Here is a 22,811-nt window from a genome sequence, read left to right on the forward strand (position 1 = left end):
GTGTTTATGCTCGTCTCTCCTTCAGGTTGCCTACCAGGTAGTTATGAAGTAAAATGTTTAAATTCATGTTGGAATCTGATCCAAATGTGAAAAATCAACCAGGTTGCACAGTAAACCAGCATACTGTGAAAGCTCTACCTGTCAAAAGTACGTGGACGCCCAAACATCACACCCACGTGCTTGTTGAACATCTCACTCCGTTCTACTGCCAGTGTTTTTCTGTGGAGCTTGCATGGCTGTAGGGTTCATTTTGGGTAGCTACCTGCAGTGGATGTGGCTGAAATAGCCACATCCACTCGTCAGAAGGGGGGCCCCCATACTGTTGGCCATATAGTGTACTATCATAACCAGCCTGGCAGGAACCCGTTAGGAGATCGTGGCCAACAGCGTAAAACTTACTATTCAGCCCACAAGGCTTGAATGTAGGCAGTGAGCCAGATCAGATTTTAACTTGCTCTGTCACTGGACCACACACACAGTGTCGGGCAAGCTACTTGCAAAGTGTTGTGAGCTAAGCTACCAGTTACTCCACACTACATGAAGCTTCGTTACAGTGGACAGAAATACAGCAAGCTAAGCTACAGCAACATGGCAAAAGCAGTTTACTACATGGAAGCGGTTTTATTTGTTTAACACTGAAGCAACTTGATCCCAAGTCGAGGCTATCTCAGTGATCAATAAGCGACACGGTGGCCCAGTGGTTAGCGCGGTCGCCTCACAGCGAGAAGGTCCTGGGTTCGAACCCCGGGGTAGTCCAACCTCGGGGTCATCCTAGGTCATCCTCTGTGTGGAGTTTGCATGTTCTCCCCGTGTCTGCGGTGGGGTTTCTCCGGGTGCTCCGGTTTCCCCCACCATCAGAGAGACATGCATGTTAGGGTTCATACTCCTGTCTGAGCCCCTGACCGAGGCATGGCGAGACCAACTGGACCTGGTCCCCGGGTGCTGCAGGGCGGCTGCTCGCTGCTGCTAGCTACACAGCTAGGGTGGCTTACATGCAGAGGAATTTCCCCAGGGGGGGTTAATGGAGTAGTAAGAAACAAACAAAATGAAACTCAGTCAAACAGAGAGGCAGGTGAAAAATGTTCAGTTCAGTTATTAAACCATAAGCTGTGCTCCCTGCAGAGAGGGGGAGGGAGAGGGGAGAGAGAGAGAGGGAGAGGGGAGAGAGACAGAGGGAGACAGAGAGATCTACGCATGCGCCCTATTGTCTGGCTCACGCAGGCGCAAAGTAAGCGTTAGAGTCGAGTGAGTGAGCGCGGACAAGTCAGCTCACAGACAGGTGCGTGACGTCACCGTCATGACGACATACGGAAGTGTCGGCCACACGTGTTAACGGCCCGAGCAGTACTCAAGCAGTCGTTTTCCCTCGTGTTGCCTTCTCGCCCCCTTACCTGTTGTTCTGGAACCCCGATGCCGCTTCCTTTGGGACAGACGTGGCTCTGCTCGTGCTTGTATCAGCAGCCACTCGCGACAGGACTGGGTGAGCTGCATTGGGAGACGCTCGTGAGGGGTGGGCTAAACCAGTTTGCACATTTTGTAAGGGGTGCGAGGGGCCTCAAGAGAGGGGTGAGCGGGGCCTCAGGGAGCTTCCACTATTTTCTTGAAGTCCCTCGACCGACGTCTTGAGCCACTTTTAACTGAGGTTATGACGCTAATTAGTTAGAAATACAAATTTGCAAACCAAAACAAACCTTTAATTCCAGGCTTCCCGAGCCCCCCCCACCCCACCTACGACGCCGCTGGTTAGAACAAATCGGGTATCCGGAGGTCTATTCCGCTGCCTGCCGACACGGGGATCGCCGGTTCGAATCCCCGTGTTACCTCCGGCTTGGTCGGGCGCCCCTACAGACACAATTGGCCGTGCCTGCGGAAGGAAAGTCGGATGTGGGTATGTGTCCTGGTCGCTGCACTAGCGCCGCCTCTGGTCGGTTGGGGCGCCTGTTCGGCAGAGGGGGCGGGGCAGCGGCCGGGACAGTTCGGGAGAGTGGGGTGATTTTTTTTTTTGTTTCTATACATTTTGTCACGTTTTGTACTGCGTTGTCTTTCAAGGACTGTGTTGAGGTGCTGCACAGATAAAGGCTGTGACTATTGTTTTGTTATCGATTCAGCACCTTTGTTACAAGATACACCACGTATATACACTCACTGGCCACTTTATTAGGTACACCTTGCTAGTACCGGGTTGGACCCCCCTTTTGCCTTCAGAACTGCCTTAATCCTTCGTGGCACAGATTCAACAAGGTACTGGAAACATTCCTCAGAGAGTTTGGTCCATATTGACATGATAGCATCACGCAGTTGCTGCAGATTTGTCGGCTGCACATCCATGATGCGAATCTCCCGGTCCACCACATCCCAAAGGTGCTCTATTGGATTGCTTTGCTTTCAGGTTGTTGACGCCAAATTCTGACCCTACCATCCGAATGTCACAGCAGAAATCGAGACTCATCAGACCAGGTAACGTTTTTCCAATCTTCTATTGTCCAATTTTGGTGAGCCTGTGCGAATTGTAGCCTCAGTTTCCTGTTCTTAGCTGACAGGAGTGGCACCCGGTGTGGTCTTCTGCTGCTGTAGCCCATCTGCCTCAAGGCTCGACGTGTTGTGCGTTCAGAGATGCTCTTCTGCATACCTCGGTTGTAATGAGTGGTTATTTGAGTTACTGTCGCCTTTCTATCAGCTCGAACCAGTCTGGCCATTCTCCTCTGACCTCTGGCATCAACAAGGCATTTTCGCCCACAGAACTGCCGCTCACTGGTGTTGTTAGCGGCGCAGTGGATCCGGGAACCAAGACCACTGAGGGCCATCATTTGTCCAGACTCGAGTTAATCACTAACCAGTTTACAATGCAGTCGTTCAGACGGCACGCCACAGCCTTTAATACAGGTACAATAAACACTGGGTGGAATTCAAATGACGGGTCTTACAGTATCAGCTTTAGGGGTACCCGCTCACATTGGCACTGAGGGAAATGGAGCAGCGGATAAGGTTGCAAAGAAGGCTGCAAAACGTGATCACGTTGGTTTGGTGGTTACCTTAAGCAAGACAGAAATAAAGGGCATCGTTAAGCACAGACTGAAGGAAAGGTGGCAAAAGCAGCGGGAGGAGGCGAGGAAAGGACGGTGGTTTTACACAGTTAAGAGGGCGGCGGGAGACACGGGGTGTACAGGAAGGAACAGGAGACATGAGACGATCATTTCAAGACTCAGATTTGGACACCCTGGACTGAACAGAACACTTCTCAAAGCAGGCAAACACGATGAAGGCAGATGTGACTGCTGTGGGCCAGAAGGAACAGAGTGTAGTGACCTACTTGCAGGTTAGGTAGTCACCATGCGGGCCAGAGACGGTCCCTTTAAGACAGTGGGCGGGGCTTAGCGAGGGGGGTTGTGGGTAGACACCAGGCTGAGGTTTTTAGTAGTGTAACGTGCATGGATAAGAAGACACGCTGGCCGCTGACTGGCGGGTCGGACCCTTTAGTCGAGCGGTTAGCGATGTCGCCTGCGGTGCGGGCGGTATGGGTTCGCGTCCCGGCCGCGGCAGTTCCTGCGGTGGCGTTGCCCCCCCGAATTCGCTACAGTATAATGAACGGTGGCGTTAGAGTTTAATGGAAGAAGTGGTCTCGTCTCCTTCCCTTCATCCTCCTCATTGGTGACCCACCCCGACGTGAGCCGTGGAGACCGAAGCTCCCAGTGCAGCGGCAGTGGCTGACGCCGTCTCGCTCCATCTGCCCGACTTCCGGGACCCGGCTGCGGCAGCATGGTTCGCCCACATCGAGGCCCAGTTCGCTATCAGGAACATCACCGTGGATGAGACCCAGCACCACTACGTGGTGGCGCCACTCGGAACATCTACGGCGTCACGGATACTGGGCCTGCTGCAAGCCCCGCCCCCCGTGGATAAGCTCGGTACGGTTAAGAGACACCTGCTGCAGGCTTTGAGCCAGCGGAGGTGGAGCGGGTCGACTGGTGGTGTTGCTGCTGGGCTTGGGAGACGGCAAGCCATCGGAGCTGATGGACAAGATGCTGAGCATGCTGGGTTCGTGCGACCCCGCCCTCCTTTCCGGCCAGCTGTTCCTCCGTCAGCTCCCCCTGCAGGTCCCTGCTGCCTTGGCCAGCTCCACGTTGTCCTCCACCAGCAGCTTCCGGGAGTTGCCGCGGAGGCTGACGGGATTTTTCAGGTTCTGCTGCCTGCCCACGCTCTTCCACCACCACCGCCGCGGCAGCAGCTCCTCGTCGGCAGCAGGACTCGGGGGGACTGGGCTTCTACCATGCTGGGTTTAGAACCAAAGCCAAGCCGTGCCGTGCACCATCAGCAGGGCGGGGAAAGCCAGGGCCGGTGCTCAGTAGCAGCCCTGAGCGTTGGCCAGGAAGGCAGGCTGCGGCGTATCCAGGACACCGTCTCCGGCCGGCGGTTGCTAGTTGATGCGGGCGCGCAGCGGAGCGTCCTGCCTGCCTGCGACACCGGTGGTGGACGCGATGGCCGGCGGATTCGGCCCCCCTGTGGATGCTGCCAACGGAACCCCCGTACGCCCCTATGGCACGAGGTATGTGGAGGTGGTTTTTGGAGGTCGGCGGTTCGGCTGGGACTTTGTAATGGTGAAGGTGTCCATTACCCTCCTGGGTGCGGATTTCCTGCGCGCTTATGGACTGTTGGTAGACGTTAAAAACCGCCGCTTGATTGACGCCGTCTCCTTCTGCTCCTACCCCATGGAGGCGGGGGGAGGCGGGTCCCATCGGCCTGTCCAACATGATGGCCACCGGGGATGAATTTCAGCGTCTGCTGGCTGAGTTTCCGGACCTGACACCGCCCATCTTCTCATCAGCAGTCGCCAAGCACGGAGTGAAGCATTACGTCACCACCACGGGCCCCCCAGTCTACGCCCGTGCACGGCGCCTCCACCCAGCCAAGCTCGCCACCGCCAAGGAGGAGTTTGCCTACATGGAGCACCTCGGCATCGTGCGCCGCTCCGGCGGCCCGTGGGCCTCCCCCCCTGCACATGGTCACGAAGGCTAACGGCGGCTGGCGCCCATGTGGTGATGACCGCCGCCATGACGCCAGACCGCTACCCCGTCCCGTCCCGTCCCACCGCTACCCCGTCCCGCACATCCAGGACTTCTCCGTGCACTTGGCGGGGGCGGTCATCTCCTCCAAGGTGGACCTCGTGTGCGGATACCACCAGGTGCCGGTCCGCCCGCAGGATGTGCCGGAGACGGCAGTAATCACGCCGTTCGGCCTGTTCGAGTTCCCGAGGATGCCGTTTGGGCTCAAGGACTCTGCACAGGCCTTTCAGCGGCTCATGGACTCGGTGCTGCGGGATCTGCCGTCCCTGTGTGTTTACCTGGACGACATTCTCGTGGCCAGTACGTCCGCAGCGGAGCACCTGGTCCACCTCCGGCAGCGGTTCGAGCGGCTCAGCCGGCATATGGGCTCATCGTCAGCCCGGCAAAGCGCCAGTTGGACCTGCCGGCCATTGATTTCCTCGGGCACCGGGTTACAAGGGACGGAGCAGCCCCCCTCCCCGACGAGGTGGACGCCGTCGCCAGGTTCCCACGCCCGAACACGGTGCAGTCCCTGCAGGAGGTCCTGGGCATGGTGAACATTTACAACCGGTTCATTGCCCGGGCGGCTCATCTCTTGCGCCCCCTGTATGAGGCTCTGAAGGGTAAGTCAAGTCATGTCATGTCAAGTCATGTCAAGTCAAGTTTATTTATATAGCACATTTAAAACAACCACAGTTGAACCAAAGTGCTGCACAAGCTTAAAATACAATATGAAATAAGTGACACATATGAATATAGAAATATAAATAAACAAGACACCATAAAAAGACATGATAGTAAGGACCCCAAGGGCCCAGTGGACTGGTCGGAAGAGAGGAACCGGCCGTTTGAGGACGCTAAGGCTGCGCCGCCTTGGTGGCGCCCCGGTAGGCTCACCGCGCATGCGTCAGATTACGCCGTGGGGGCGTTTTTGAGCAGTGGGTGGGCGGAGCCTGGCGGCCCCTTGCCGTTTTCAGCCGCCGGCTGCGCAGCGCCTTCAACCGGGAGCTTCGTGGCCTGTTTCCGCCATCCGCCGCTTCCGGTTCCTGCTGGAAGGCCGCCGGTTCTCTGTGTTTGTGGACCACAAGCCGCTGACGTTCGCCATGGCCGAAGCCACCGAGCCGTGGTCTGGGCACCGGCAGTGCCAGCTCCGGTGCGTCGCCGGCCGGGACACCGTGTGTAGTGACCTACCTGCAGGTTAGATAGTCACCATGCGGGGCCACAGACGGTCCCTTTAACACAGGGGGCGAGGTTAGCGAGGGGCATTGTGGGTAGACACGAGGCTGAGGTTTTTGGCAGAATGAACTGCTGACTTTAGAGTTTGATGGAGGAAATAAGCGACCCCACCCACGGCTGTGTGGGCAAAAGGAGAAGTGGCCTCGTCTCCTTTCTTTCATCCTCCACCAGAGCATGTTATGATATATTGTCTGAAATATGAGGCAGAAAGAAGGCGTCCGACTCAAAATCTCTGGGAAATAAAAGTACAATTTGATTTAGTAGATAATAATAATAGTTATAAATTAACCTTATATAGTGCTTCTCTAACACTCAAAGTCGCTTTACAATAAACGGGGAGAAACAAGACGACAGATAAACACAACACAGACATACAGGGGTGGATGGGAAGGGGGAGGTACGAGAGGGAGAAGGGGCAGCCACACACGGCGCCCCCAGTACTCGCCCACTTAAACACGCGCAAAAGGGCAAGAAAAACACAACGGCAGCACTCTGGACGTTGGTTCTCTGCAGGGGTTTCCTCCCGTAGCCTATCCCTCTCCCGGGGTATCCACTAGGCTGTGGCACTATTTAACCCATAGCTGGGGGATATCCTACTGAAGAATTCAACTGAGCGTTATAAAAGCTTGTTTCATTGTCTTCGAGTATCTAATTTAATTAAGAAGATTTGAGAGTTGTTTTTTTTGGGGGGGAGTAGTATAAATAATACGAAGTTCTGATCCACACTCCACACTTTAGCTGGTGGCGGTAATGCACCAATTCGTTGTTTGCCAACCGCCAATAAACACCAAGAGGACGAAGAAGAAGCTCCGCTGCGCTTGAGCTTCAGAAGTGCTTCGGAAAATGTAGCTTGTGTGGACGCTACCGCACTACTTGCTCACTAAAAGACCTTCGCTACCGAAAAGCGATTTGATGAGGTTGTTTTTTTTTGTTTTTGTTTTGTTTGGGGGAGGGTAGCGTAAATAATAATAGACGTTCTGATACACACTCCATACCAGCTGGTGGCGGTAATGCACCAATTCGTTGTTTGCCAACCGCCAACAAACACCAAGAGGACGAAGAAGAAGATTCAGAAGTGCTTCGGAAAATGTAGCTTGTGTGGACGCTACCGCACTACTCGCTCACTAAAAGACCTTCGCTACCGAAAAGCGATTTGATGGGGTTGGGATGGGGGTTGGTTTTTTTGTTTTGTTTGGGGGAGGGGGGTAGCGTAAATAATAAGACGTTCTGATCCACGATCCATACCAGCTGGTGGCGGTAATGCACCAATTCGTTGTTTGCCAACCGCCAATAAACGCCACGAAGAAGAAAGCCATTTGATTCAGAAAGCAGCGACGCTGCTGAGGAACGTAGTTAAACTCGCGAAGCCGCAGCTTGTAGCGCCGCGCATGCGCAACACAGTCGGCTTACAACTATAACGCGGTGTGTTCGAGGCTGCTTATATGTTGTTGTTTTTTGTCGGCCAAGTAGGCGACGAAAGGGCCACAGTCTACACAAGCTGTTCAATCGCCGGTTAGCTAATTAGTAATTATGTCACATTTCTTACAAATTGGTAACTGGGTAGCTGTAGACTCCGGCAGTCGGCCGGTTCCCGCTGGCCTTTTGGCCGAGTTGAGAGTTCTCGTCGCCGGCGTCGTTATCCCACGCATACTGGTCTTGAAGTCAATGCGGACATGAGTAAACGTAGAAATGAATAACTAAAGATAAATCCACAGACACATTAATAAAAACATTAAATTGTATTTCACTTTTTATTTCCTCTATTGAGCGCCAAACTCCGAATGCCTCGTCTTGTGCGCATGCGCGTTAGCAACAAGGGGGGTTTGGGGCGGCAGGAAACGTAAGGATCCCTTCGGGCACGCAGTTTTCCCCCTAGGATGGCGAAGTCATAGCCGCCCTGGGAGCGACATCGGTTAGTCTAAGAATACCAGGGTAAGCCAATCAGGGGCAGAGTAGGGCGGGTCGCGCCTTCGCCGTCCTAGGAAAACGCGTCTGGACAGATGTCGCAGGCTGGGAGGCGGAACGCGGTGAGTGTTGAATTTGCACGTTATTTGTTCAAAAACCTCTTCTGCTTTCGCGCTTTTGCGAAACATTTGTCCGCCCTTTGCGTCCCGCTGCTGGACGCGGGGACCGAGGCAGTGGACTTGATCTCCTCGCCAGCCTGCCTGTGTTCAGCTCGGGTTGCACGCTTCCGCAGCGTTATTAGTTCGGGTTGTCAAGTTGACAGTGAGTCGTGTTGCCACGCGAAGGGTTCGGTCCGGTCCGGATCGTGGCTTCCGACATCTGAAGCGTCGCCCGAGTCCACAAGCTTGAACGTAGTTCGCCGTCCGCGACACGGCGTCCTTTGTTCGTCGCACAGACCGCCCATCACACTGAACGCCCGACACAGCCCGGATGGGGGTGGGTGTGGTGGGGGGGGGCTGAGCTGCTGCCGTGGCCCCGGTGGGAGGAGGCCGGACGACGCGCACGCCCTGAAAGCGCCGGTTCCCCCACTTTTATTGTTGTTGTTCCAACTGGCGTCCTACAGGGGACGTTACCTGTTTGACGTCTGTTCAAATCTGGGCGCCAAAGTGGTGACATGGGGACCAGAGACAGATCAGGATCAGCAAAGACCCCGTGTACACGTGGTCTTAAAATGCGTTTTGGGCACAGCGAGACGCACCGCCGTCCACATCCGAGCCTACCGCACGTCTCCAAATGCGCCCCGCTGACCGGATGTCTTGCCCCGAAGAGTTCGTTACTGTTACGTCACTTCCGCTACAAGATCATAGGGCCTCAGTCAAGCGCCGGATTTGCCGACTAGCTGTGAAAATAACGTTTGAAGCACTAATATACATGTCCGGACCATTCCAGCTGCTGAGACTGACAGGACCGAGTCTTCTGCCCACATGGAGACCAGGCGTTGTAATGATCTGTGCCCTCTGGCTATGTTAACTTATAACACTAATAAAATAAGGACGACTTCTCTCGTACCGGGTGTTTATTCACCGACCGGATACCGACTGACGTTGTTACGTACATCACGTGACTTTGTTGTGGCGCTACGGGAAGCCGTAAGGGACATTAGCAAATCAAATATTACAGGCGTCTCGTTTCACTTGTCCTCCAACCACCTACCCTCTCCTCTCCCCATTTTCCCGAAAGTTGGCGCGCTGTTACCAAAGCAACCACCATATCCTGTATTGATGACGCGTTTCCTGTCACTTCGTTGTCGGGGACGCATCAGGACGCATTAGCGTTTACGCTACAAAAGACACGTGGTGAAATGCGTCCCAGACCACCTCGGCAAGTGGTCTGAGCAACCGGTTCACAAAACGTTTTGGTGGTCGTTCACACGTGTATTTAGCTGCCCACTTGAGACCCGATCGCAAAAAAAGAAAAAAGAAGCATTTCAAAACCAAGTGTAAACGGGGTCAAAGAGTGCGTGTCCGTTGTTACCGTGGCCCAGGGGTGGATCTACAGGGTGGCAAGGGGGAGCAGCTGCCACCTCTGGGACACAGTCTTGCCACCCCATTTATAAATCAGATAATATGTTTTTAAAGTATATTTTATGTACATGCATGGTGAAGGTCAATGAGACCCGCACCAAACTCATCTCAAACAGAAGTCGCCGATTTAGAATCCCCCCTCCCCCTCACAGGGGCGGATCTACAGGGTGGCAAGGGGTGGCAGCTGCCCCCTCTGGGACACAGTCTTGCCACCCCAGGAAAAAATCTCTAGATCCGCCCCTGCCGTGGCCCTCCCTACCCGTAACCGGAGGAGGGACCCGCGCTGTCCCGACAGTAATATAGCCCAGCTCCTGTAACAGGAGCTTGCCTGTTTTGTTTTGTTTTTTCGCTGTTTTTTTCTTCAGTACAGTTCAGTCAAAGTCCATTTTATTCAGCCGTTTAGCCATTAGGCGACCTCTACCAGCTAATCCTCCTAACAAAAGAAGAAAGAACCATTCTTTTATGTAACTCAGCAGGCAGCAGCGGTGACTGAGTTACGGTGCAGTAAAAGTGGCTCGTCTCATAACCCGGAGCTTTGGATTTGCATCATTCCAGGATGAGAAACGGGTTCGCTTCAAAGTCTGTCAGTAAGCACAGGGCAGCGGCACAGAGACTTGGAAAACGCTGATCGCCGCCTGTCATCGTGAACTGGCGGAAATAACTTGTTGCACTCAAGTGAAAAGCTGAGGGCCCCGCCGCTGCTGCACTTGCACACCACCAGTGTGATGACGAATGGACCTTGCAGAGGGATGTGAAGTTGAGTTCATACGAGTCTGTTCTTTTTAATGAAAGTCACCCGGGCTGAAAGATGTTGAAGAAAAATCCACATTGCAATAGTTGCAATAGTTTTGTCTTTTGCATTATTAATTGTAATCTGCCATCCATCCATTATCCGAGCCGCTTATCCCAGTCGAGGTCGCGGGGGATGCTGGAGCCTATCCCAGCAGTCACCGGGCAGCAGGCGGGGAGACGCCCTGGACGGACCGCCAGGCCATCACAGGGCCCTATTTCAGCAGCTCAGATATATTCTGTATTTCAAAATTCAACACCTCTCCCAGATCTTAAGTCTCCTCACTAGATTTGAGGGTGTTAGTTTGTGTTCAGTATTATTTATGTTGACAGTCAAATGTGTTGCTAGTCAGCCCACAGTAAATATGTTGTGTTACTCTAGAGATAGTTATTCTTCATGATAAGAAACTTTGCAATAGTTGAATGACTTCAGGCCCGAAACCATGCAAAAATGTGATGTGAACGTGTGTTGATACCGCCCAACAATATATTTCCATCATTTTCCCAAACTTTCTGCAATTTCTAAGCTTTAGGATTCGGTTTCCCCAATTCTTTTTCTGTGCATCTCCAGATGCTGCAGCTTTGCATAGCAACCCTGACATCCACTTTGTGAGGTCCCAGATGTGCCCCAGAACATATAAAGCTGAATAACACAGAAACAGGAACTGACTAACTGCAATTTTAAAGAGGAGAAAGTTCAACAATTACATCATTGCTGTCCATCCAGTGTGACTTTCAAAGATTTATTTGCAAAGAATTTATCACGGTAGCAACAATCGGGGCGATTTTACAGGGGGAATTAAAGCAGTTGTCCGAGAAGTCATTAAATCAAACTAAATTATTTGCTAGACGTGCTAAGATATTTTTCTTCGAATAGTCATAAAAAAGCAATTTGGCTAGATCTCCTTTTCTATGAAGAAAGAAGAGTTTTAGCCTAATATGACTAATTGGCCCAATTTGCCTTAGAGTGCATCCTTTGCGGTGTGACCATGCAATCGCAGTGTTGATTCTGAAACAATATATTGTTCAGCCCAACACGTAACACTGCATTGTTGTTGTTGTTATTATTGTTGTATACTTGCATTACCATTATTCACTGGTATGCCAGAGTTGCTCATTTTCCCCCCTGTCATTAAAATTCCCTTGCAGTGGGTGGAAGGCGGTGTACTGAGCTGTGACCTGGCCTGACCACAATCGGTCGGGGCAACGACTGGTCAATCCTGCTTCCCGCCCCATTTTGGCAACCGGTAAGGCATCAGTCCTGGTCCCCTGGTCAGTTGGTCTTTGCATCTCCACCATGGATAACCTAGAGGAGGACCTGACGTGCTCCGTGTGCTACGCTCTGTTTTCCGACCCGCGGGTTCTGCCGTGCTCGCACACGTTCTGCAAGACCTGCCTGGATAACGTTCTCCAAGTCTCAGCCAACTATTCTATCTGGCGCCCGCTTCGCCTCCCTCTGAAGTGCCCCAACTGTCGCAGTGTGGTGGAGCTGCCTCCGTCCGGTGTAGATGCTCTGCCCATCAACGTGTCACTGCGGGCCATCATTGAGAAGGTAGGAGAGCGGACTGCTTCCGATTTCTGTTCTGCTAAAATTGAAATGTATTTCTTGTGGTTCCCTCAGTTTTTTTACAAACAGGCGATGATATCCAACACTGCCAAGTAAAATAATCCGTCCATAAGGAGTCAGGTTATTGCAGTTGACAGGGCTGTATGCTATTGCCTGTCTATTACTTGGAGGTCATTATATATGGAGGATATTGTTGCCCATACCGTATGATGTTTAGCCTATACAACGGTTGTGCTGTTAGGTTTTTTGTGTTGTGCTGTTTTTTAAATATGCTTAACTCCGCATAAAACAGTTTCCAAACAAGGTTTAAGATCCTTAACTTAATCAATCTTTAAAATGTCACGTTTTTCTCTCCATCTGCTCCCTCAGTACCAAAAAGACAGTCAGCCAAGGCCACCCTCCTGCCCGGACCATCCCAGGCAGCCGCTGAACGTGTACTGTGTCCAGGACCGCCAGCTGATCTGCGGGATGTGTCTGACGGTAGGGCAGCACCAGGGCCACCCTATAGACGACTTGCAGGCTGCCTTCATCAGAGAAAAACAGACTCCTGGAAATCTAATGGCCAGACTCTCTGATCAGAGGTGGGCACAGGTGGGTAGCCATCTCACTGTGGAAATGTAATTTTAAAGGGGGCAATTGTTTTTTGTTTTTATTTCCTGTTTTCCCCAGCCTGGTGGTTGGATCATATTAACATTTGGTCGCGGTGAATTTTGGAGTTAGATGTGTCGAGGGAATCGTCGTGTAATGAGTGACGTGTCACAGCTCCATGTGTAGTCCTGTGTCAGCTGTTGTCATGAAAATCACTCTGCATCACATCATCTGTTCTGCTGCGTCACTTTGCCCCCATCTTGGATCAGTGTGCAAGGCTGCGACTGAACTGTCCGCTTCTTGGACAAGCCCACCATTTTTTGAAATTGCTCAGTTAGAGGGAGCGACCAAACCAAAGCCCACAAAATATTGACAGTCATCTCACAATATTTGTTTGACTTCAGAAGGTGAGTGTTTTCCTTGACTTGTATGACAGGGTACAGCAAGAGACTGAACAACAGGATATAGATTACTCAAGTCTTTTTCTTTCTTTCTTTTTTCTTGTCCTTGCCGTAGCTCAGACAACGCCAGCCTGATCGTTTGTGTTTGGCCTGATCTTGCTGTTCTGCTTTGCTGTGGCAGGTTTGTGAGTTGGGGGAGTTGTTGGAACAGGAGAAGGCGCATTGCGAGGGCCTGGTGAAGAAGGACCGACTGGCTGTTGATCAGTTCTTCCAGACACTGGAGCTCGTGCTCTCCAGGAAGAGACAGGCCTTCCTTGCAGCTTTGGACAACGCCAGCGCAGAGGTCTGCCAGGCCTACAACCCGTTAATTGACAGGGTGAAAGAGCTACAGGTGTGTTGGTACGGGTCAGTTGACAGGGTGGAAGAGCTACAGGTATGTTGGTACGGTTCAGTTGACAGGGTGGAAGAGCTACAGGTGTGTTGGTACGGGTCAGTTGACAGGGTGAAAGAGCTACAGGTGTGTTGGTGTGGGTCAGTTGACAGGGTGAAAGAGCTACAGGTGTGTTGGTGGGGGTCAGTTGACAGGGTGAAAGAGCTACAGGTGTGTAGGTGTGGGTCAGTTGACAGGGTGAAAGAGCTACAGGTGTGTTGGTACGGGTCAGTTGACAGGGTGAAAGAGCTACAGGTGTGTAGGTGTGGGTCAGTTGACAGGGTGAAAGAGCTACAGGTGTGTTGGTGTGGGTCAGTTGACGGTGAAAGAGCTACAGGTGTGTTGGTATGGGTCAGTTGACAGGGTGAAAGAGCTACAGGTGTGTTGGTGTGGGTCAGTTGACAGGGTGAAAGAGCTACAGGTGTGTAGGTGTGGGTCAGAGCTACAGGTGTGTAGGTGTGGGTCAGTTGACAGGGTGAAAGAGCTACAGGTGTGTTGGTGTGGGTCAGTTGACAGGGTGAAAGAGCTACAGGTGTGTAGGTGTGGGTCAGTTGACAGGGTGAAAGAGCTACAGGTGTGTTTGTATGGGTCAGTTGACAGGGTGAAAGAGCTACAGGTGTGTTGGTACGGGTCAGTTGACAGGGTGAAAGAGCTACAGGTGTGTTGGTGTGGGTCAGTTGACAGGGTGAAAGAGCTACAGGTGTGTAGGTGTGGGTCAGTTGACAGGGTGAAAGAGCTACAGGTGTGTAGGTGTGGGTCAGTTGACAGGGTGAAAGAGCTACAGGTGTGTAGGTGTGGGTCAGTTGACAGGGTGAAAGAGCTACAGGTGTGTTGGTGTGGGTCAGTTGACAGGGTGAAAGAGCTACAGGTGTGTAGGTGTAGGTCAGTTGACAGGGTGAAAGAACTACAGGTGTGTTGGTGTGGGTCAGTTGACAGGGTGAAAGAGCTACAGGTGTGTAGGTGTGGGTCAGTTGACAGGGTGAAAGAGCTACAGGTGTGTTGGTGTGGGTCAGTTGACAGGGTGAAAGAGCTACAGGTGTGTAGGTGTGGGTCAGTTGACAGGGTGAAAGAGCTACAGGTGTGTTGGTGTGGGTCAGTTGACAGGGTGAAAGAGCTACAGGTGTGTAGGTGTGGGTCAGAGCTACAGGTGTGTAGGTGTGGGTCAGTTGACAGGGTGAAAGAGCTACAGGTGTGTTGTATGGGTCAGTTGACAGGGTGAAAGAGCTACAGGTGTGTTGGTGTGGGTCAGTTGACAGGGTGAAAGAGCTACAGGTGTGTAGCTGTGGGTCATTTGACAGGGTGAAAGAGCTACAGGTGTGTAGGTGTGGGTCATTTGACAGGGTGAAAGAGCTACAGGTGTGTAGGTGTGGGTCAGTTGACAGGGTGAAAGAGCTACAGGTGTGTAGGTGTGGGTCAGTTGACAGGGTGAAAGAGCTACAGGTGTGTAGGTGTGGGTCATTTGACAGGGTGAAAGAGCTACAGGTGTGTAGGTGTGGGTCAGTTGACAGGGTGAAAGAGCTACAGGTGTGTTGGTATGGGTCAGTTGACAGGGTGAAAGAGCTAAAGGTGTGTAGGTGTGGGTCAGTTGACAGGGTGAAAGAGCTACAGGTGTGTAGGTGTGGGTCAGTTGACAGGGTGAAAGAGCTACAGGTGTGTTGGTGTGGGTCAGTTGACAGGGTGAAAGAGCTACAGGTGTGTAGGTGTGGGTCAGTTGACAGGGTGAAAGAGCTACAGGTGTGTTGGTGTGGGTCAGTTGACAGGGTGAAAGAGCTACAGGTGTGTAGGTGTGGGTCAGAGCTACAGGTGTGTAGGTGTGGGTCAGTTGACAGGGTGAAAGAGCTACAGGTGTGTTGGTATGGGTCAGTTGACAGGGTGAAAGAGCTACAGGTGTGTTGGTGTGGGTCAGTTGACAGGGTGAAAGAGCTACAGGTGTGTAGCTGTGGGTCATTTGACAGGGTGAAAGAGCTACAGGTGTGTAGGTGTGGGTCATTTGACAGGGTGAAAGAGCTACAGGTGTGTAGGTGTGGGTCAGTTGACAGGGTGAAAGAGCTACAGGTGTGTAGGTGTGGGTCAGTTGACAGGGTGAAAGAGCTACAGGTGTGTAGCTGTGGGTCAGTTGACAGGGTGAAAGAGCTACAGGTGTGTAGGTGTGGGTCAGTTGACAGGGTGAAAGAGCTACAGGTGTGTTGGTATGGGTCAGTTGACAGGGTGAAAGAGCTACAGGTGTGTAGGTGTGGGTCATTTGACAGGGTGAAAGAGCTACAGGTGTGTAGGTGTGGGTCAGTTGACAGGGTGAAAGAGCTACAGGTGTGTAGGTGTGGGTCAGTTGACAGGGTGAAAGAGCTACAGGTGTGTAGGTGTGGGTCATTTGACAGGGTGAAAGAGCTACAGGTGTGTAGGTGTGGGTCAGTTGACAGGGTGAAAGAGCTACAGGTGTGTTGGTATGGGTCAGTTGACAGGGTGAAAGAGCTAAAGGTGTGTAGGTGTGGGTCAGTTGACAGGGTGAAAGAGCTACAGGTGTGTAGGTGTGGGTCAGTTGACAGGGTGAAAGAGCTACAGGTGTGTTGGTGTGGGTCAGTTGACAGGGTGAAAGAGCTACAGGTGTGTTGGTGTGGGTCAGTTGACAGGGTGAAAGAGCTACAGGTGTGTTGGTGTGGGTCAGTTGACAGGGTGAAAGAGCTAGAGGTGTGTTGGTGTGGGTCAGTTGACAGGGTGAAAGAGCTAAAGGTGTGTAGGTGTGGGTCAGTTGACAGGGTGAAAGAGCTACAGGTGTGTAGGTGTGGGTCAGTTGACAGGGTGAAAGAGCTAGAGGTGTGTTGGTATGGGTCAGTTGACAGGGTGAAAGAGCTACAGGTGTGTTGGTGTGGGTCAGTTGACAGGGTGAAAGAGCTACAGGTGTGTTGGTATGGGTCAGTTGACAGGGTGAAAGAGCTACAGGTGTGTAGGTGTGGGTCAGTTGACAGGGTGAAAGAGCTACAGGTGTGTTGGTACGGGTCTGCTGACCTTCCATTTTTCCATTGAAATGATGAGCGAAGGACAAGTTGACAACCTTCAAATCCACCCACTTGAGTTTCCATCAGCTGATACAAGCGGTTAAACAAATTTTGTGACGAGGACTACATCATCAAAACATTCAAAAAAGATTTATGTATACTGAATATCTGATGTGTGGTCTACATTCTGTACTTGAAAATAAGTGTATTAAAAAAAGATTAAAAGAAAGTGAAGAGGGATTATAAAATACTTTCTATTAGAGAAATTCAAAAACTCATTTCCATCACTGCCGTCACATGAAGTAAATCAATATGTCAGCTTTTACGCCTCAAGGGCAAGTATAAATAAACGTTATGTTTAGATTCTTTCTGATATTTTACATTCACTTGTCATTTGCAACTTAAACATTTGCAGAAAAAAAGCTTGATGGAAAGGTAGCAACCATCTTGGATTTGTAGAGAAATTGAGTTATTAGTTTCCACTGTGGTTGAAGTTGATTTGAGCAGGGATGTTGGGTTGGAATTACTGTAACACCGATGACTGTTTGCTCCCAGGAGGAGCAGTTGGACCTGGTGTCTGTGTGCTCGTCGGTGGAGGAGGAGGACTCTCCACTGGTGTTCCTGGAGAAAGTCCATCTTTTCCGAGAGAGGTTGGAGGTGTTGCTCAAAGCCCCTTTGCCCTCTACCATAGCCCTTACCATCACACCCCGGGCTACAGAGTACCTTCAGGAGCACTGGCCTGCAGTGACAATTGGAAAGCTGGAGGAGGCCCCGGTACCCAGGGTGAGTTGCTGTGCCAAGCTGGGAGATCAGGAGGTCGGAAGGGGTCAGTGTGAGAGCCGGGCCCAGGACATGTGGAGTGAGCTCCAGCCCACCCCTGCAATGGTGTTCCTCGGGCTGCTGTTGCTGGCGGTGGCCCTGTGGGTCAACCCCGTAGGGGGAGCATCCCTGGGTTTCTCCCTCCTCTCACAGTTCAGCCAAATGGTTCACGGCCTGAGCAGTGAACTGGCAAGCTCCGTTTGGGAGATGGCCGAGTGGTTGTATGTGGAGATGGGAGAGGCAATGGAGAGATGGAGCGCCTTCCTCTCCATCCTGAGGGAAAATGCCTTTCAACAGCTTGGCGCTTTTTTCAAGACCTTCAGCTCCTTTTGAGAGCAAACTTTCCATTTCAGACACCGTTCCGTGTTGACAGATTGTGACGTTTCCAAACCTTGTTAGTGTCCAATAAACCTCATTTTATGTAGCACCGGTGTTCCTGCATAAGTCCATAAAGTACAGAACATTACTCGGTCCTTTAGAAATCAAAACAAAAAAAATATGAAACAAATCGATCAACTGTCATCCTGATACACACTGGAAAACACGCCCATCAGCCAAAACATTAAAACCACTGACGGGGAAGTGAATAACATGGATTATCTCGTTACAGTGGCACCTGTCAAGTGGTGGAACATGTGAGGCAGAAAATTAACACTCAGCTGAAGTTGATGTGTCGGAAGCGGGAAAAATGGGCAAGCATAAGGATCTGAGTGACTTTGACAAGGGCCAAATCATGATGGCTAGACCAGTTGTTTCCCAACCCAGTCTTCAAGGAACCCCCCGTCCTTTTTTTTTTTTTTCTAATTTCTTCCAATTTAGTGGCCAATCGATCCCTATTCTAGTGCAAACACCCACCCTCGTACTGCATGCGTTCGCCAACCGCATCTCTCCGGCCGGCAGTCTCAAAGGAGACACCTCCCCACTTTCGTGACAAGGCAACTCCAGGCCGAACCACTGCTTTTTCTGACACACAGAGACGCATTCATGTGACGAACACAAGCCGACTCCGCCCTCCTCCTGAAGACAGCGTTGCCAATTATTGCTGCTTCATCGAGTCCGGCCATAGTCGGATGTGACGAGACCGGGGCGCGAACCCCGGTCCCCAGTGGGCAACTGCATCGACACAAAGCCGATGCTTAGACCGCTACACCACCGCGGACCCTAAGGAACCCCTATCCTGCAGATTTTCTTTGCAACCCTGAATAGGTACCTGTTTGTAGTTATTCAACCAATCAGCAATGAATTATGTCAGATGTTGCACACCTTGCATAATTAAGTGCTGTGAGATGATTGGTTAAGTACAAGCAGGGATACCTATGCAGGGTTACAATGAAAATCTGAAGGATAGGGGTTCCTCAAGGACTGGGTTGGGAAACGCTGGGCTAGACGACTGGGTCAGAGCTTCTAAAACGGCAGGACTGGTGGGGTGTCCGCGGTAGGCAGTGATCAGTACCTACCAAAGTGGTACAAGGAAGGACAACTGGTGATCCGACGACAGGGTCATGGGCGCCCAAGGCTCATTGATGCGCATGGGGAGAAGGCTAGCCCGTCTGGTCCAATCCCACAGAAGAGCTACTGTAGCTCAAATTGCTATAAAAGTTAAAGCTGGCTATGATGGACATGTGTCAGAACACACAGTGCATCTCAGCTTGCTGCGTAGCCGCACACTGGTCAGAGTTCCCATGATGACCTCTGTCCACTGCCGAAAGTGCCTACAATGGGCACGCGAGCATTAGAACTGGACCATGGAGCAATAGAAGAAGGTGTCCAGGTCTGATGAGTCATGTTTTCTGTTACATCATGTGGACGGCTGGGTGCGTGTGCATCATTTACCTGGGGAAGAGATGGCACCAGGATGCAGCATGGGGAGAAGGCAAGCCGGTGGAGGCAGTGTGATGCTCTGGGCAATGTTCTGCTGGGAAACCTTGGGTCCTGGGATTCCTGTGGATGTTACTTTGACACATATTGCTGCAGTCCTAGTACACCCGTTCTTGGCAACGGTATTCCCTGATGGCGGTGGCCTCAGGTGGTGTTAATGTTTTGGCTGATGGTGTATCATCAGCCCAACTACTATATCGGAACATTAAATTGAATGAACATCCATCCATCCATTATCCAAGCCCCTTATCCTACTTAGGGTCACGGGATACCGGAGCCTATCCCAGCAGCCATTGGGCGGCAGGCGGGGAGACACCCTGGACAGGCTGCCAGTCCTTCACAGGGCCTGAATGAACACCAATAATCACAAATTCAAGTTTAGAGATTGAGGACAAAACAATATAGAATTTGGAAATTAAAGCACAGCAACCTGTGCACCATTCTTGCTCAGAAAGAACTACTGCCCCCCTTTTTGAAATATACATTTAAACAAAGATAAATCCCGAAAGACGCACTGGCGTAAACGTGCTCTTGTAGCGTGGGGGAGCAAAGTTCTTGCACACTCCTTGGACAACAAACACATACGTCTCTTCCTTACACAAGGGCTTTTGTATCTGTTTACAATGACCTCGAGACACTGGAATATAGAAGCTGCGGTGTACTTATGTAACATGACCCGTGGTGGCATGGAACCAGATACCCTATGCACCCGTCCACCAGCGATCACGTTGCACCGGGACACAGCAGTTGAAATTTCTCCTTTTTACTGTGCCTTCACCGTCACCCTTACCTAGCCTTTAGCTTCACAACCGATGACCAGTAATACGGCCGAGCCTCAACAAAAACACCCTATAGTGACTTTTGGTGATTTGATTTCTCTCAGCTGAATTAGCTGCTTCATGGCACCAATACTGCGTCTGTCACAAAACGCTTCGCTTCAGCAGCGGTTTTTCTAGTCGGCATTTGCAAAATAGGAATTATGGGTTTTGCGATGTGTAGGATTTAAAAGGCATCAATTAAATACTGCAAACTTTCATAAGAAATGTTCTTACTCTTATTATACCTGAATTTTCTACATTTATTTGAATTCATTGTTGGTTTTAATAAATTGATCTTGTGTAATTTTTGGTCCGGGTGGTTTATAAAATTCCTGTGAGAGCAATATACCAGTGCAAGATCAGGTACGTCTTGCACTGAATGCAAGATGTATTGTGCTAATGAACTGAAGCAGTGGTGCAGCGAAGTGTGGGCTGATGTTCACCACAGCGGTGCACTGGGCCAGTGGGTTTAACTGGTGCTCGCGACAAGTCTCGGAGATGTGAAATGTATGATGTCAAAGCTTCCTGATGACTTCACTGAATAGCACATTCTCAAGGAGAATGCAACCATTGACAAAATTGAGATTAAATATTTTAATGTTGAAAGCATTGCCTATGAGCATATTAAGGTAATTTCTGAATTGTCTTCATTTGTAAGGCCTTTTGCATGATTCTAGTCGCATTTTTATGTAGACATTTCCCAGCGGTATGAGGAGTCAGGTTGTTTTTCTGGAATTTGATGACCAAACAGTCTAAGGACTAGTGTTCAAGACCACAGCAGATAAATATTAGTCAGTCTTTTGCACAGTAGGAACCTGAACAGCACATGATCAGAACAGCTGAATAGCAAATGTAAAGTCAGGCGATGGTTATTCACAACCAAGTGTTAAGTAATTTTGAGACATCGGCTTAAAGAAGAATCTCCCATAAGATTAGAAACATTTATTCATTTTGACAAACAGAATAGCAGCATTCATGATAGCAGTCAACTTAATAGAAAAGAACAGATAAAATATACATAAAATGTCCTAATTTACATGTGTGAAAGTTAAAAAGTTAAAAAAAGACTGGACCAGATGCTCAGGTCCTCCACAGATTTAAGCAGTGCCAGCGTCAAGTTCCTTGAAGACGATGGTCTTTGGGTTGATGCCTACGCTCTTGGTGGTGTTGTGGGTTTTGTAGATGCCAATGAGACGATCTGCGATCTCAAACATGTTGTTCCTCAGGGAGATGATAATAAACTGAGCGTTCTTGGTTTGTTCCTGCACAAAGAAAAGGTAAAAATGATTTAGCAGAGGATATTGTACTCACTAGCGAGTATTATATAGCGTGTTACTGCTCCAACGGGGCTGTCAAAATCTAACCTGGAAAATATCAAGTGAGTCTCTATACACAAGGCTATAAAAACAATGGGTAGTGTGAATGCCAGCTGTAAAAAGCTTACTTCTCTTTGCCTCTGGAGACCAAAATCGGGCTCGAACAGCTTCTCTATCAATCCAACATTACACAACACAGAAAACACTGGATTCTCCAGTCGGCCCCTGTGTTTTCTCATACAGCTCTAATAAAGCTGGACCATAGTCCACAGCACTGTTACATTAAATCGGTCCAGTTTCTATCATATTGCTGAAAACCAAGCGGACCTGTTGGTTGAAGCCTAACTCAAACTAAGGTCATTCCCTTGATTTGGTTTGGATCTTGCTAGCATTTCTTTCACACTTGAAATTGGTCAAAGCACAGTCTGACTAGAAGTGAAACAATATCCCTGATCTTTAGCAATATTTTTTACTAGTTTAGGAGCATGCCAAAATCCAATGTTCAACCTGCCAAAAATATCCAAACTTAAGTTTCAGAATGCCCATACAAAATGATGCAGGTGTGAAAGCCAGTTCAAAAAAGGTGCATAGTTTGCTATGGCTGTCTTTGCTTTCTGCTGAAGAACTTCTTTCAGTTAACACTAATAGAGATCAGGTATATGTACTGTATGCTAACATGAGTTTAGATCTTGAATAGCTAACAAAGCTAACCACTTCTGGTGTGGGAAGATGGCGGCGCGAATTCACATTCGCAGCAGCCTCACCCAGTACTGTTGGTGCACTGTCTGTCCACGTCTGCGTCTAAAATTTTGTCTTCGTTTGTTGGCTGGGACAGCTGGCGCTGGATCGGCTGTGAGAGCTTGGTCTGCTGCGCTGTGGGCACACCGAGGGTGGTCTGGCGGCGGCCTCACCTGGCGTTGACTGTGGTGTTTTTGATGTCATTGTGTGGAGTGTGGGGAGGTGTGTCGAAGGTGTCTGGCTGGGAGAGCTTGGCCCCTGCCTGGAGCTGTGCCCGCAGAGGAAACATGGAGGGCGGTCTGACAACGCGTAATCGGGGCAGGCTAGGCTAACTGCTAGCCCACGCAGACCAGCGGTTCCGACAGCCATCCTTGCTGGTGTTTGTTGGACAGTGATTTTTAAAAAATTTTTGGTTTGGATATAAATAAATATGTGTGTTCTTGTCTGTGTGTTGTACTGCAGTGGGCTGGGGGAAACGGCATTTTGTTTCACTTCATGTTTATAAGTACATGAGGTGAAATGACAAAGTGTTCCTGATTCCTGAATGTGATAATTTAGTAACCCTTGTAAGGAATTTCTTTTTTGCTTGCTTAACGCTTTGGCAATCCTAATTAAAATTCAGGTTTAACGGTTTTTGGGGGGGGGGGGTTGGGTTGGGGAAGGCAGTGATGTAACTAACAACAGTGGCAACCCATTCCATTTCAAACTGAT

The 22,811-nt window shown here is 50.4% G+C and overlaps 2 protein-coding genes across 4 annotated transcripts in view; one reads left to right on the forward strand and one right to left on the reverse strand.

Annotated features, from left to right (window-relative positions):
- The first annotated feature begins 8,077 nt into the window (after positions 1-8,077).
- trim59 (tripartite motif containing 59) lies at positions 8,078-20,468 on the forward strand. The gene is made up of 5 exons (XM_056283370.1): positions 8,078-8,302; positions 11,702-12,104; positions 12,489-12,710; positions 13,290-13,499; positions 17,087-20,468. Exons 2-5 carry the CDS (start codon positions 11,850-11,852, stop codon positions 17,681-17,683), a joined length of 1,284 nt encoding a protein of 427 aa, XP_056139345.1. The 5' UTR covers positions 8,078-8,302; positions 11,702-11,849; the 3' UTR covers positions 17,684-20,468.
- A 504-nt stretch (positions 20,469-20,972) lies between these two features.
- smc4 (structural maintenance of chromosomes 4) overlaps positions 20,973-22,811 on the reverse strand; it is a 50,086-nt gene continuing 48,247 nt past the window's right edge. For all 3 annotated transcript variants that reach the window (XM_056283368.1, XM_056283367.1, XM_056283369.1), the window contains one exon: positions 20,973-21,308. In XM_056283368.1, coding sequence (XP_056139343.1) covers positions 21,144-21,308 — 165 coding nt within the window. In that variant the 3' untranslated portion in view covers positions 20,973-21,143. The remainder of the gene's footprint in view (positions 21,309-22,811) is intronic.

This window comes from Lampris incognitus, chromosome 7 (genome assembly GCF_029633865.1).
Source record: "Lampris incognitus isolate fLamInc1 chromosome 7, fLamInc1.hap2, whole genome shotgun sequence".
NCBI classification, from domain to species: Eukaryota; Metazoa; Chordata; class Actinopteri; order Lampriformes; family Lampridae; genus Lampris; species Lampris incognitus.

Excerpts from the sequence above, each read along its gene's own strand:
- trim59 (XM_056283370.1), top strand. The coding sequence starts at position 11,850 with ATGGATAACCTAGAGGAGGACCTGACGTGCTCCGTGTGCTACGCTCTG. Across the intron at positions 12,105-12,488 it reads TGCGGGCCATCATTGAGAAG|TACCAAAAAGACAGTCAGCC; the intron begins GTAGGAGAGCGG and ends CTGCTCCCTCAG. Across the intron at positions 13,500-17,086 it reads ACAGGGTGAAAGAGCTACAG|GAGGAGCAGTTGGACCTGGT; the intron begins GTGTGTTGGTAC and ends GTTTGCTCCCAG.